This window comes from Adiantum capillus-veneris, chromosome 30, assembly GCF_014529385.1.
Source record: "Adiantum capillus-veneris isolate H3 chromosome 30, ASM1452938v2, whole genome shotgun sequence".
Classification (NCBI taxonomy): Eukaryota; Viridiplantae; Streptophyta; class Polypodiopsida; order Polypodiales; family Pteridaceae; genus Adiantum; species Adiantum capillus-veneris.
Window position 1 is genome coordinate 104,473,149 of NC_140960.1, and position 15,144 is coordinate 104,488,292.

The window sequence follows — 15,144 nt, forward strand, 5'->3', positions numbered from 1 at the left end:
TTTTAGCCATACATAACGTTTGTACTTGTCATCTTTCACAATTGATACAAAATCTTTCAATTCTTTCTTAACCATACATGCTACCCCTCCTTGCCCTCTTTGTTGCTTGAGATTCTTGAGAGAGAGAGAGAGAGAGAGAGAGAGAGAGAGAGAGAGAGAGAGAGGGAGAGGGAGAGGGAGAGGGATGGGGGCAGTTCACACGGGGAGGGAGAGAGAGAGAGAGAGAGAGAGAGAGAGAGAGAGGATTTGGGTCCGTGTGATTTACAGGGAGGGAGGGAGGGAGGGAGAGAGAGAGAGAGAGAGAGAGAGAGAGAGAGGGAGGGAGGGAGGGAGGGAGAGGGAGAGGGATGGGGACAGTTCACACGGAGAGAGAGAGAGAGAGAGAGAGAGAGAGAGAGAGAGAGAGAGAGAGAGAGATAGATAGATAGATAGATAGATAGATTGCATTATCGTCCATGGAGGTCAGATATGACCTATGGGATAGATTACAAAACATTACATCGGGTTCCTTCTAATTGGGTTGTAGCATACATCTCAGTTAAGGACTGAGGGTCCAAAGGGAAGACAAAAGCAAATCCTAAGAGGGGCCAGCTTAGGAATTCCAAACTCCTAGATAATGGCCTTACCTCCTTGATACACTGCCCATTTTCCTGCTTCTCGTGCTTTACGTACTTTTTCAAGTTCTACTTTCTTGTGTTTGAGTTGAGTAGGTGTGAGATCTTCTGCAAACCAGTATCCAGTGTCCTTGAGAAGCTTTGATTTCTTGAGTAGTTTGATTCGAGCCGCTTGGGTCTTGAAGGTGAGGATGGCATGGTTGGTTCGATGCTCGTGTGCAAGAGTAGTAATTGACCCTTCATCCCATTGGACCATGGGGATTTCTGCTTGGATTCGAGGAAGGGACTTATGGAACGTGAGGTCACCCTCCCCTTTCCAATCATTGGCAAGACCACCAATGTAAACATTGAGGGCAATGTTGTCTTGGCATTGCTGTTCGTGTAGCAAAAATGCTACACGGTCTTCAACCTTACGGACACGACTTCGTGCACTTGAGTTTTGACTTTCTTTGTAAGGGTGGTCTCTACCTCCGCCTTGGATTTAGTGAGCATGGCTTTCATGTGTTCCACCTCTTCGGTCTTGCCCTTTTCTACTAATGTGAGACGACATTCGATTGTGAAAAGTCGTTGTTTTAACTCATCATTCTCCTTGCAGAGCCTCTCGAGTTCATGCCGAAGCTGAGTGGTGTTGTTCACTTTTGGTGGAGTTGACACGGCTCCGACAAATGTAAGCTTCCCTCCGGATGAGGCCCGAGTGGTCATGGCTTTACCACTCGTTCGCTTGCCCGGCTTTGGTGTTTCGTGGGCACAAGGCACAATCAATCATTTAATGTAAAGCATTGCTGAAGCAAATATTTTCTGCTGCAGGCCATGGGTTAACGCAAGGCGCTGCTGAAATGAGATTCTCTACTGCAGGTGCATCAAAGGTCACTCCTGGCAGGTTGTAGCGTTGCGAGACGGTGTCGAGCAGGGCCGCATGGCTGCCTGGTGGGCAGGTCTTAGGGAGCTAACACCCCCCACCCCCCCCACAGAGTTGCCCTTACATCTGGGGGGAGACGAGGGAAGAGCAGGTCTGGTTTGGTTCGCAAAGAAGCATAGCTAGGGTTTGCGCGCGCGCGAGAGAGAGAGAGAGAGAGAGAGAGAGAGAGAGAGAGAGAGAGAGAGAGAGAGCAAACAGGAGAGGGAAATGCAATTTAAAAAAATATTAATTCTAACATTGATTTCAAAAATTATTAAATATTATTAATAACTACCAAGATCAATATAAAATGCTCTTAAATTCACTAAACGTAACTAAACACTCACTCTCATCTTTTCAATCTCCTACTTATCTTTTCTACTCAACTATCATGTCATGCACTATAGTCTTCCCTTCTTTCAAAAAGGCTTTTTCCTTTACTAATGGGAAGATTATATTTGGGGTTAAATATCTACAAGAGCATGTTCCACCACAAATGTTTTTTGCTTTGCATGCAATTTTCATGGTTGGGAGTGAAGAATTGATAGTGCCAATGGAGAGAACAAGCAATCACTTGGGAGAGGAGTTTTATGTTGTGGAAGAATCTCTTGCTACAAAGTTTGTGCTTATTGAAGATGACACAGTCTCAGATTCTAGTGGCATGGATGCTCCCTAGGTGGATGTTCCCTACATAGACCTTACTAGTCTAAGAAAGGAACAACTCTTTGGAGAGCAAGCATTGCAAAACTCTATCAAGGTAAGGATTATAAATAGTATTTTGTCATTTTAAATGCAATGATGAAACCCACCACTTTGATGAAGCTTCTTTCAAAAATAGTGAAAATTAAACAAGTGTCAAAGATACCAAATGTGTACAATGGTAACATGGTGTTTGAGTCTCCACCAACCTTAGGAAAGGTTCATTCAATGTATGCTATGGAACATAAGTATGATCCACACCATTGGACCAAACCGCAAACCTCAAATATCGCATTTCCTCGAGTGTGTCGCAAAAGTCAATGTTCAGGTACTCTACAATGTCTCAATGAAATTAGTTGTCCCAAATTGGTTAATTTTGGGAAGTCAAACGCAACGCATTTCAATGGCAGCATGCTAAAATTACCTTGCATGGGCAAGTTTTGCGACGGACTTAGTGGCAAGCTTACATGCCACTATTGCGGTCAACCGCCCATTTGTTTGCATACATGTGATTGCTTTGTATATTATGTCATGCCAAGGGATGAGAGCACGAGCAGATTAATGTACATCAAGGAACTCACCACCATGACATGCGGGATTGTCGTCAAAAGGGATCACCAATAAAACTAAAGAAATGGTTGCACAAGTTCTCAATGTGGATAGACACACAGGCGCAAGAAAGGTATAAATGTGTGTGGCAAAGGAAACTGTGACAACAGCTTTGATACAAGAGGGGGTCCCTAGCCATGTACTTGGTGAGCAAGAATTTTTAAGTGTTGTTGAGGCAATGGATCCCTTGGTGGAGGACAATTGGTGAGGATTCTTTCATATTTCTTTTGTTTGGACATAATATTTTAAAGTAATTTAACTCTAAAATACAGGTTTCGAAGGTCCGTGGTTGCAACTAGGAATGGGCCAAGAAAGGGAAGCTTTGGTGTGGACTCCTTGCTGCGGCTAAAAAGAGATTGCACATATGATTTTTTCCACAAAAGCAGGTTTTATGGGCAAGGAGTGAAAGGGGAGCGGTGCTTTGTGTTCAAGATGTCTACAATTGGTCCTACAGCTGGATTGGATTTGGTGAATCGAATGCAACAAACTAGACCTGGAGATCTTTGATACGCTTGGGTGTAGTTTCATCACACTCACTGAATGGCAGATTGGGTGGCCATGGCATGCCACCTTTATGATCTAGGGTTTGTCATCTTAGGAACATATTTCAAAAGTTTGGCATATCTTAAGAAACAACCAACAACGTTGTCAGGAGTTTTTTGGAGCAAGGGATTGCGCATATGTATATACACATGCATGGTGCATCGAATAAAGGATTTCCCATTTTCCAGAGCCAGGTGGTTACGTGGGGCCCACATGTATGCAGGTAGGACAACATGTACATAGTGCATCGATTTTCACTATTACCAGTACCAGTGTGTTTTCTCTACAATAATGAGGAGTTGGTAGCGCGTAAAACTTCTCGAGGAATCTATCCGCGGGCCGACGACATGAGGTAAGCAGGTGCGTCAGATGGCATCTAGTGGCGTCAGGAGGCCGAATGGGGTCAATATTTGCACGTGGAGAAGTACGGACACAACGTGGATTTTTTCTTGTGATAATTATGCAGAAATTTCATCATGAGGAACATATTTTGGGGCCACTTCACGTGGTTGCGAGATGCATTATTGGAAAAAGCTGAGTGCTAGGTGTGCGGATGATGCAAAAGGGTGACAACTATGCACTGCAAGGTCAGTTTTTGGCCTGTTCCGAGTCCGTTTGAGGTCATCTAAAAGGCCAAGGGTGCCCAACTAATAAAGATAAGTGTGGGAACTGAAAAAACAGAGAGAAGACCAGAAAAAACATGGAGAAGAGAGGAGGAACAGCCGCAAGTGTGTTTTTGGGGTTTTTGGAGCTTGTTTTGGCCGTAAACTGCTCAACCGAGGTCGGATTTGAGCACTTTGACATTGTAGATTGGGGTTTTGGGCCGTTCCGGACGCGATGGCGCTGTCCATTTTTCCAAATTCCTCACTCTTTTTCTGCTGTTTTAGCTGTGTAAGTTTCTCCTATGATCGAAGCTTCTGCTCCAGTTTGTGATTGTATTTGGCTTATTTTACCCATACTGTGTGAGCTATTTGCCCCATTGGTGTTGGCCCAAGATCATTTGTATCTAAAAATCAGAAATTCTCCTCTTTTGAGCTGAGTTTTTTGGGTGTCTGTGTGTGTGTGTGTGTGTTTGTGTGGAGTGGGCAAGTGGATAGTCTCTCTCCTCTCACTCCAGAGGTGTGTTCCCTGTCTCGACCAGGTGTGTTGTGTAAGCTGAGTGGTGCCCCATAGTGTGTGTGTGTGTGTATCTTCCCAAGAGTGTGTGTCGGGTCGTTATAGAGGCATTGTGTGTGTTTTCATCCCGCTCACAACGTGTTTACTAATGTGATTGTCTTATGTTGCAACATGCAGGATCTCATCACTATTGCAACTTATGAGATGAAAGAGGAAGATATGAAAACAAAAATTCTTTTCTCACAATGCATAAATGAAGTTATGGAGGGTCATGCATGTGAGAGAGCGGATTTCCATGGATTCATGGATTGACAAAGCTGAAGCCAATTGGAATGCAGCTCGCACAATGTTAAATGGTGGCAAAGAAAATGTTCTACAACATTGAGAGATATTTTGCCTCTTTCATTGGAAACAAAGCATGGTGGAACATGCCACAAAGTACATTGTCTCTTCATCTCAACAAACGCACAAAGACATGTGCCAAAAGTGGTGTCTAGCCCCCTCTAAAGAGGCAGATGTAATGAAGTCTCGTTTACTTTGACAATGGTGGCGAAATGAAATTTGCATGGAAAAAAACATCCCTGCAATGGACTCTTGGTTGGGTTGGTGGAAGGTGTGTATTGCACATTGGGGGAGCATCATGTCAGCAATATAGAGAACCCACTTGATCGAGAGCAATCATGGTAGTTGGCTTGCAGGTGGAGGGTTCAAAAGAAAAATCTCATTGTATAATGTATGTACTATAGATATGGAAAATGCAATACTACAAAGCACGAAGGCAATTTCTTACTCTCAAGGTAAACATGTTGGAAAGGGTCCTTCACTAGAGAGGCTCAAGGAAAGAGTTTTCTCTAGTCCAGCACAAGTAATAAGAGTAGTAAATGAGGCTACATCTGAAGCACCCATGTATAAGGCTTGTACCCCGCTTGAAGGAGACAAAGAAACCGTTCAGCAAAAGCGAGTGCCATTGGTTGTGATTGATGTTGAGGATGAATCAACATATAGGCCAGAGTACAATGCAAAAACACAAGATTGCACCACACATGGTGTTGTGCAGCTCCGCTTCCATGATGGGAAAAAGAGAAAAGGGAAGCATATAAAGTCTATTTGAATCTTATACATTTATTGAGCAGTGACCAGGGCTACAGAACAGACAAGGTTCAAGCTGATTATTATGGCTTGTCAATGTTTGGGGTTGATCTGTATGCTAAGTGTGAAGCGTTTACAAAAGCTCAAACAATCATTCTTGAAGGGCCTCCACCGAGACTATCATCACTTGGAATGCATTAATTGAGGCTATGACTGACATAGTTGGCAAGGAAGCTTCATACTGTTTAACTTGGATTCAAAGGAAAGGAATTTCTCCAAAAGCTTTCATCGATGACTACATCTTGAAGAATAAATCTTTATGTGGAACATTATTATGGTCGAGAGAGTTCACAATAATATTGTTGGTCGGAAATGTTGTGCTCGGCAATGCTCATCCACATATAATTCTAATGCGCTGGCCGTTCAAAAGAGGAAGATGTTTTGTGGAAAGAAATGCCTTGATCGATATGTAAACCATGAAGGAGCTTTGTTTTTACCATCGGCATCATGGAGGTGTTAACCAAAGCAAACCAAAGTATTTTTTTTAATATATATAAAGCCAACCACACCATATTAAGGGAAATATAATACGAGCTATTGTAGAATATGGCGGCGCTACTACACAAGACGATGGCAAGTATGCCAGCTGGGTGAAGAGCCATCGTGGAGCCGCCTTGGGAGGTAGCTATCTGCTTGCATGATGCATAAGGAGTGCCACCAATTTAGAGCCGAGCGCGTTGGCAAGAGGAGTGCTATCTAGGGGAATGGAGTGACGAGAAAAGAGGGCCGTAAGGGCCTGGTGAGATAAATCCATCAAAATGGAGGGTCAATAAGGATGATAGTTTATGCATAGCAAGAAGGGCTCAGGGGAACTGGGGAGCGGCCTCAAAAGAGATATCCAATGGTAGTGCGGGGAGCTCGATGGAGAGAAAGTCAGAGAAGAGAGAGGAGGTTCCGAGTCTGAGGAGTTGCAGGAGGCCATCAACATGCTGAGAGGAGGAGGACCAAAAGTAGCACAAGGAGAGGAGGGGCTTCATCTGAAGGGGGGCTACAAGGACTAATCATGGCTGTAGAGAAGCCGCCAGAAGAAGGCATGTGCATAAGGGGTGGTCACTTAGAGAAGGAGGCTTCCAAGGGGCACTATAGAAGACCTGGAGGGAGGTTTGAAGGAGGCGGCCATGGTAGACGTCCCGTCAGTGGAAAAAGCAGGGCTCCTAAGGCTTGCAACTACAAAGCCCTTGAATAGAGGAACCTCATACAGTGTTGAGGGAAGGTTTACTAAAAGTTGAAGAGGAGGGAGGATGGTGTGCAGTTGGAGGGCAAAGGAAGCATGACCTGCTGTAGCTAATTGAACCTTATCAACAAATCCAACAACAAATAAAAACGATCAGCACATCAACAACCAATCATAAACCTTCCATAGCCTCCATGGACACTTGTCAACAGTGCCCAAGGACGGGCACTAAAATCGAAAGGGGGGAATGTTAACTGAGTCGAAGTGAGTTAACTGAAGCTGCTAAAGGCCTGAGCCTTACAGATGCACATCGAAGATCAACATGAAGAAGCAGTAAAGATTGGAGTAACACATCTTTCACATTTCCCAAAATGGTCATGTATTGTAAATTCTCGATTTATTTCAAGCCATTGTAATATTTTTAATGTGTTACGCGCTCAATGGGAGTTCCATGTTGTAAAGAACATTTGAATTAGTGTGACTAGGTCGTAGATTTAGTAAATGGTGGAGCCCTAAAGGCCTTGGTGGGTGCTCTAAAAATGCATATTTTTACCATAGATATATAAGGCAGTGTGTAAAAGAAATTAGGGTTCTCAAGCTCATTTGTTGATAACACTCTTTGGTGAGAGCTCTTGAGGTGTGTGGCTATGGAGTCCTTGAGCTTTTCCTTTCTCATGAGACTTGATTAACACTAATCAATGCTTGATTCTCTTTCACTATGCCTCTCTCATGCTTCTTGTGATTGCTAATGATTCTTTGATTAGCTAGATCGTAACTAATTAGTGGTTAATCCCTCTCTAATTTTGTTTGATTGCCCTCTTTTGCTTGTGTGTGCATGTAGGTTTGATTGGAGTGTGGTGCTTCATAGATCTATGTGTGTGTGCTTGTGATCAGTGTGTTGCATGATAGGATTAGTGTTGTGTGCGTCTTGCAATCGTTAATGTGTGTGATTGGGTTGATTGGAGAATAAGGGAAGTGGATGTGGAGATTGCCGATCATTGTGTCTTAGCTCCTCCATAGACCGAGAAGCTCATCTCATAGTCACCATTCGTGTTTCCATGATTATCTCACTAATCGTATGAGTGTTTCCATGCCCTTAGCCGCGTAGCTCATCTCTCCAGATTGATAATTTTGTTGGTCGTTGGAGCTATTCTACGATGGTACCCCCAACAGAATGACATGCTAGGTTCATGTACATGTCTACAGTATGAAGACATGACATCTCGACTGGATCGTTGCTATTGCTATTGTCAAGCTGACTAGCTATTGTCATTGTTCTAGATGAAGGTGGTTACCTCACAGTGCTTGTTGGATCACCTGCCATTAAGTATCCAAAAAAAAAAAAACAAGAAGAAGCTTATTGTCCACAAGGCTCAAAGAAGCTGCTTTCTATGGAAACCCATTTGTTCAAAGACCCTCTATTTAAAAGCCTGGTCTTGAAGCAATGAGAAAGCTTTGTAAAGATGTGCAAGCATCAATCCCTAAGGCTTGGGATATCTTTGCTAAGAATATTCACAAAGCAATCAAAATTGCACACCCCAGAAGAAAGAAATTTTGTGAGGGGCATCTAGAACCTTGCCAATGAAGTTATGCTACTAAACTCTAAAAAATAAGATGGGTCTACCTCAGAAGAGGAGCATAGAAGGTGGCTTGAAGCCAAGGGAGACTTGATCGACTACCAATTGGATGAGGTGAGGAAGGCCAAAATCTTGTCCAGAGAAACCTACCTCTACCCGAAGGAGGCTAATCAAAATCACTTCTATAGAGCCCTCAAAGTCAAGAGAAATTGGGGTATTGTCTACTTGCTCACTTATGGGGAAGGAAATGAGATGAAGGACCTAGATAAAATGGCCCATTTGATGTTTGATCACCTTCGACCAGTGCTCAAGCTATTGGCCCACCAATTCGGGCTCCACCCAGGGTTATCTGGAAACCTACAAGGAAGAAGGCTTCAGATAAAAAGTGTGGATGACATTCAATACGTCAGTGATCTCACAAGCATTGAGAAATGAGAGGCTTGCCTCAGTTGGTAAGAAGGTGGACACTGGCCAGGGGTAAGCCATTTTGGTGAGACATTGGGTGGATTTTCATTCCTCCCTAGCAACATACCTAAAGGTTGGAAGAATTTGGGGTGGATCCATACCCTTTGAAGGAAACATACCTTAAATTTTGGTCATCTTTAAAAAAATGGATATATTCCAAAACTCTAAGTAAGGGGGAAGGAAATGTAGACGGTGGGAACAATCCCCATGTGGGAATTCAGACTGGCACCTAAACTGGTAATTATTGAGCCAATTACTGTGGTAACTACACAGTGGACATCTAGTCAGAAACCCAATCTGGCACCTATGAATAGGGGTCATTACTTCATTTGACGGAGAGGATTTGGACAGTGACATGCTTTTGTACTATATTCTTGACTTTAGTGTGTTGGAGCTCAGTGTGCTCTTGTACTCTTTTGTCGACAAGCTTAGAGCAATCCTTTGGCTCATATTGTACTTTATTCTAGTTGTACGATTTGATCTGAATATAATACAATTTCTATCTATGTGTCGTTTCCAATTCAGCTACTATTTCCAATTCAATTTCAGTAGTAGTGTGTTTGTCTGATTTGTTGCTTGAATTATGCCTGCTTGAACTAACATAGCTAACTCAACCCAACCTGGAATAGTTGTTTGAAGAGACCAACTCATTCCATGTCTAAATTAGATAGGCAACTTAATATACACCCTTCCATTATGGTTACCCTATTTTACTTCTTTTCATAATAGAAGGACAAATTTTAGAGAAAGATTCATGAATTTTTTGTCCTATATATACAAGAGAAAGATGCCTTAAGAAAGAATGCCTTAAGAAGGGAAGAATGCCTTGTATGATGTTTATATATACATACGTAAATTTCTTTATGACTGCAAATAAAAAAGGAAAACTTTCTCATATTTTTTGTTTTAACATTATATAGCTAGCTTCAAGGTTAGCTTGAAAAGCGAGAGAAGAAGATAAAATAAGGGGTGTTAACATTGTGGTAACAATAGAGAGAGAGAGAGAGAGAGAGAGAGAGAGAGAGAGAGAAAGATGTTTTAACAACTTCGTACAAACCACTACCACACAAATAATCTAATATCAATGCAAAAAAAAGAATGTTAATCTACAATCTTGCTTTAATAGCTCAAAATTTGAGCACACAATCCAAATGTTCCCTTTGTGTTTCATCAACTCCTATTCTTATAGATACAAAATGACGAGATGACTAAGCTCGCAGCAAGGAAGCAGAATCCAAGAAAGATCATAGCAACTGCACCCCCACCTTGATCACAAAAATTGCCCAGCTCAACACATACTCCGCCATTAGATAGATCTTTCAAGGTGGCAGTTGCAGCGCTCCCACCCGTGAGCAACAAAGCGATAACAATCTGCATTATAAGACTCATAGTGTGTTTAAAAATGATATCCCCCTCTTCATATAGACAAACACAAAAATTTGCACTCAAAGATAGCATATCAATCAGAATGTACACACATTTACATACAAGCACACATATATATGTACTTGTGATACACACACAACCACATCAATACTAATACAATTACGTGCACCGATGTGTGTTTCTATGTGCATGCGCATAGAGAGGCATGAGAAACATGTACGGGCGTGCACGGATGTGTGTTTCTATGTGCATGCGCATAGAGAGGCATGAGAAACATGTATGGGCGTGCGAATGCTCAAATACACAACCACACATTCCTTTATACTCACACCACCACATTTTGAGTGTGAGGGAGAGAGAGTGAGTATACGGTTGTGTTCTATAGATGCATATATACATTTTTATATGTTCAAATACAACATCTGTTTAAAAATTACATGTGTGATTCTCTTCATTTTGAAAAAATTGCAACTTTATATGGTCGTTTACATCATGAGCAAGCCTTAACAAAATATATATTTGTTTTCTTTTTTTCTCATTTTGCAGCACCTCTCTCTCTCTCTCTCTCTCTCACACACACACACACACACACACACACACACACACACACACACTCTTTTGTATACTAACATATGAGAGCGCATACAATTAAAAGAAAATAATTGCTTTGTTAACTAAGTAAATAAGTAAAAGTCCTTCCTAATTTCTTGTTAATATTTAGATGTTTTCAAAATCTTTAAATTGAAACTCACTAAAGGTTTAAAGACTCATTCGGACAAAAAATGCATGTTACTATGTGTATATGCGTATTACTATCAAAGATAGTCAAGAATGTGCCCCTACATTTTGGAAATTCCCCATTCATAGGAATCTTCACAAGATTCCTTCTTGTCGCCCGCCTTGCATGCTCTGCCAAAGGACCATGACCAATAGCATGCCGATCAAGAGGGCTCTTCCTTTTTCTTAGGGTTCTTGGATGCAGAATATCGACAGCACCTTGGGGAGAGAGAGACGTCAGCTGTCGACTTGGTTTCATAGCTGAGGGGCGACGGGAGGATGGGGCTAGCCACTGCAACCCCTTGCTGTAAGAAAAGGGGAAGAAGTAGCAACATATGAACCCAGCTTGAAAAAATAGCTTGGACGACATAGGGACAAGCTCTCACATGCCCGTGTTCAGACCCAGCTCTAACATCTTTTAATAAAAAGTACAAAAATTGAGGGATCTAGTGGGATTGTTAAGGGTTAGAATAAGGGATGAGCCAGGCTTGCAAGAAGCCCCTATCAATCTCATTAACACCTTTGAGGTGCTTATGCACAGGGATCCAAAGGAATTTCTTACCTCCTCTCGGCTGACTATGGCAGAGGAGAAGAGCGAAACAGAGGTGGTTAGGTGTGGTTCTCCGAACGTGGAGGAGTTTGTCCAACTCTTCCCATAATGGATGACTTTCATATTCAATCTTGGAATGTGAAGGGCATACATTCTCCCAAGAAAGCATACATTCTCCCAAGAAAAGCGCTCTCATTTGGGAGGAGGTTAAAAAAGTAGATATGAATTGTTGGCTAATTCAAGAGCACCATCTTCACGCTTCTTCTTACAGGAAATGGGCAATAGGAAATAAGTTGATGTATTACGGAGATGGCGCTCTGGGGCATAGTGGGGTGTTCTTCATTTTTTACAGGAAGCTTGAGCCCCAAGTTATGTTTAACCATGCCTCAGGAAGAGCCCTTGGGGTAAGGATCAAGTGGGCAGACCACTCCTTCACCGTTATTAGCATCTATGCTCCCAGTGATGCCAAGGGGAGAGCCAAAACTCTGGGTGGATCTCAGGGATCAGCCTCTTGAAGGAGACTTGTGCATCATGGGTGACTTCAACATGGTGGAAGCTCGAAAGGATAAGATGAGGTCGCCTAGTCTACTGGTTGGCTCTGAAAAATCCAAATGGCAAGCATTTTGCGAGAAATGGGTGCTACTGGATCTGTGGAATGCAGGTCCGTGGAGTAGCTCTCTTGGTTTAACTTTAGTACACGAGCCTCCAATATACCAATATACAACATCCCATCTGGACAGGTGTTACATCTCCCATCATGCGGATTGGCTTCCCCCCGTGGTGCTGTGTGTCAATACCTCCAAGAGTATGTCGGATCACTTTCCTCTAAAGCTCCACATATCCAGAGCTAGCAATGACACTTGCTCCCCACAAGGTAAGAAGAAGAAGCTAGGGATCATCTCTTTAAGGACTCTCTCTTTAGATCCCTAGCCTAAGGCACGATATGGAAGCTGCAAAACCCCAAGCCTGGCCCTCTAGGGTGTGTAGAACCCAGTCAACGATAAAATGTGCAAGGCCCAAAGTGGAGAAGGCTCGCGAGGTTGCCAACAAGGAACTTAAGGAAGAAGTGGAAAAGCTCTCCAAAAGAAAGTAAGAAGGGAGAGCTCTTGAGAAAGAGCACACAAAGATGGCTTGAGACCAAGGCGCGTCTCACTGATTTGCAAGCTAAGGAGATTAATAAGACCCGATAATTGGCTAGAGAGCTTGCCCTCAAACCCAAACCCCCCAACCAGGCTCACTTTTTCATAGCTCTCAAAGTCAGAAGAAGAAGAGACTCTATCACAACAATCACTGACAAGATGAGTGTCTTCACTAAAGCGCAAAAAGGGGGTCCATCCAATGATAGTTCAGGTAGACAATAAACATGGGCAAGTAAGTCATGGGGCTCAAAGCATACACCATAAGAGAGCGGTATTGGAAAAACGTAACCCAAAGGCTCGATAACCACATGTTTTAGCAACAAGAGGACAAAATTTAGACGCAAGGTGGCAAGGGATCTTGATTCTCAATGCAGACTTGACTCCACACACACACACACACACACAGTTGGCTTGGTTTCACAAGTTCGGAGACAAAATTATTCTCCACCAAAAACCTCCTTTAACCATCGTCAACACTACATCATGAATGCTTCAAAAAAGTATTAGTACAATGATTTTGTTTGATAGGTGAGGTCTCTTTCTCATCTAATGATTAATGCTCTCTCTCTCTCTCTCTCTCTCTCTCTCTCTCTCTCTCAAATGAATCATGGTGGAGGTGTGCCTCTACTTGCAAACTATTGCAATGGCCTTATGAGTGCTACCTCCATAGGTTCACCTACAACACCCACCAAGAGGAAGCACAAGAGAGCCTCTTTACTCTATATGCACAATCAAACCGTGCCCCCCTCACATATTGCCTCGGACGGCATCAAGGAGTTAGCATCCACAAGAAAGGGAATTATCTATAGCAAGAAGGTGTTTTTGAATCACTTAGAGATATTGCACTTGCACGATGGGTAGCAAGTGTAAAAATGAACACTAGCAAGGCTAAATGGGTTGAAGGTTACCTGTGCAAAATATTTTGATAATTTATTGCATAAACAAAAGGCTATGGAGCTATGGACGTAGTAAAATAAGTTGGGCATAACCTATGGAGCCAGGAGCGTCTTGTTGAAAAATAAAATAAAATTATATATATATATATATATATATATATATATATATATATAATTATTTATTTATTTATTTATACATACAAAAATACAACCCTTTACGAGTGCACCCTTGAAAACAAAAGTAAAGTTTGGAAACATGCCTGATCACCAATGTAAGATATGTAGAGGGAGAATTTCCCAGGGAGTAGAAGATGGCCTGTACCCAACCGCACTGAGATTGACACTGTCTCATAGATTGAGTAGACAGCCCCTACAATGGCTATAGCCATAGCATACCTGTATCAAAAATCTCTCTCTCTCTCTCTCTCTCTCTCTCTCTCTCTCTCTCTCTCTCTCTATATATATATATATATATATATATATATATGCTATGTGTGATTAGATAATAAAACCCTTTTTCCCATGAAATATTTTAGATATAGTGGCCTCAATGTAAACCAAGTTATTAAAATATAACTATGTGCTATGAGCTTGAGGTAGGTCTGTAATTTTCTCTTTGACATTCTAATATAATCACTCACGATTGTGAGCTTTTAGAAAAAAAAAGATATAGATATATATAACACGTCTTACTAACCTTTTTGTAAACCAAGTTACTGTTTTCAAGCGCGCAACATTATAAGGCTCAATTCTGAAAGAATGGAGAAGAAGAGGCGGAAATCACAGAGCCGTACCTCGTCGAGGAAAATGTAGAAAAGGAGACGCTACTGTTGTAGTCGGTAGTGCTGCGAGAGTCGGAGGCGAGAACGGCCACGGCCACGATGAGGGCCAGGAGGGCGGCCACGCGGAGGACGAGGCTGGTAATGACCAAAGCACGGGGCATGCGGCCCGCGTCCAAGCGGCTTGCAGCCGGAACAGCGGCAGCGGGCGGAGGCGGTGGGGGCCCAGCAGAGGTCACATTCGCGGCACCGGCTGGAACATAGCCAGCGCTCAGCGCCTCCCCGCCCACAGCCGGCCTCGGCGTTTCTCTCACTACCCGCACCGGCGCCTCCAGGTTCATTGTATCAAATTGCGTGTCCCAGTGTGGCCCCCTGTAATTTCCGTCCTGTTCATAGCTGCCGTAGGCCGCCATCCCTTCACCGCTTTCTCCTCCTTCCGGTACAAGCTTTCGGACTGGATGATGCTTTCAGCTTCTCTCTCTCTCTCTCTCAACTTTTACATTTGCTGCACACATTGCAGTGAGTGCACACACTCCTTCCCCCGCGAGCACTGAATGCACACCAACCTATTGGCGCTTCTCGGTGGCTTGGCCCACCCCCACGTACAACTGGCAGCGGATCTTAAAATCCTAGTAAGCCGAATGCAACTTGCAATCTAGGTCGTAAAATTAAAAGCCTTCGCTGAGTAGTTTCACCTTCCACCTATGTTAAATCCAGGCTAAAGGTATTCTAGTTTGAAGACTACTATCCTCGTTAGTCGTCATCACACCGTG

At 42.9% G+C, this 15,144-nt stretch overlaps 1 protein-coding gene across 1 annotated transcript; it reads right to left on the bottom strand.

Moving 5' to 3' along the window:
* Nucleotides 1–9,943: 9,943 nt before the first annotated feature.
* LOC147418560 (CASP-like protein 1B1) lies at nt 9,944–14,911 on the bottom strand. The gene is made up of 3 exons (XM_086506849.1): nt 14,387–14,911; nt 13,853–13,988; nt 9,944–10,215 (listed from the first exon to the last, which is right to left on the bottom strand). The coding sequence occupies exons 1-3, from the start codon at nt 14,782–14,784 to the stop codon at nt 10,015–10,017; spliced, it is 735 nt and encodes a 244-aa protein (XP_086362975.1). The 5' UTR covers nt 14,785–14,911; the 3' UTR covers nt 9,944–10,014.
* Nucleotides 14,912–15,144: the final 233 nt, after the last annotated feature.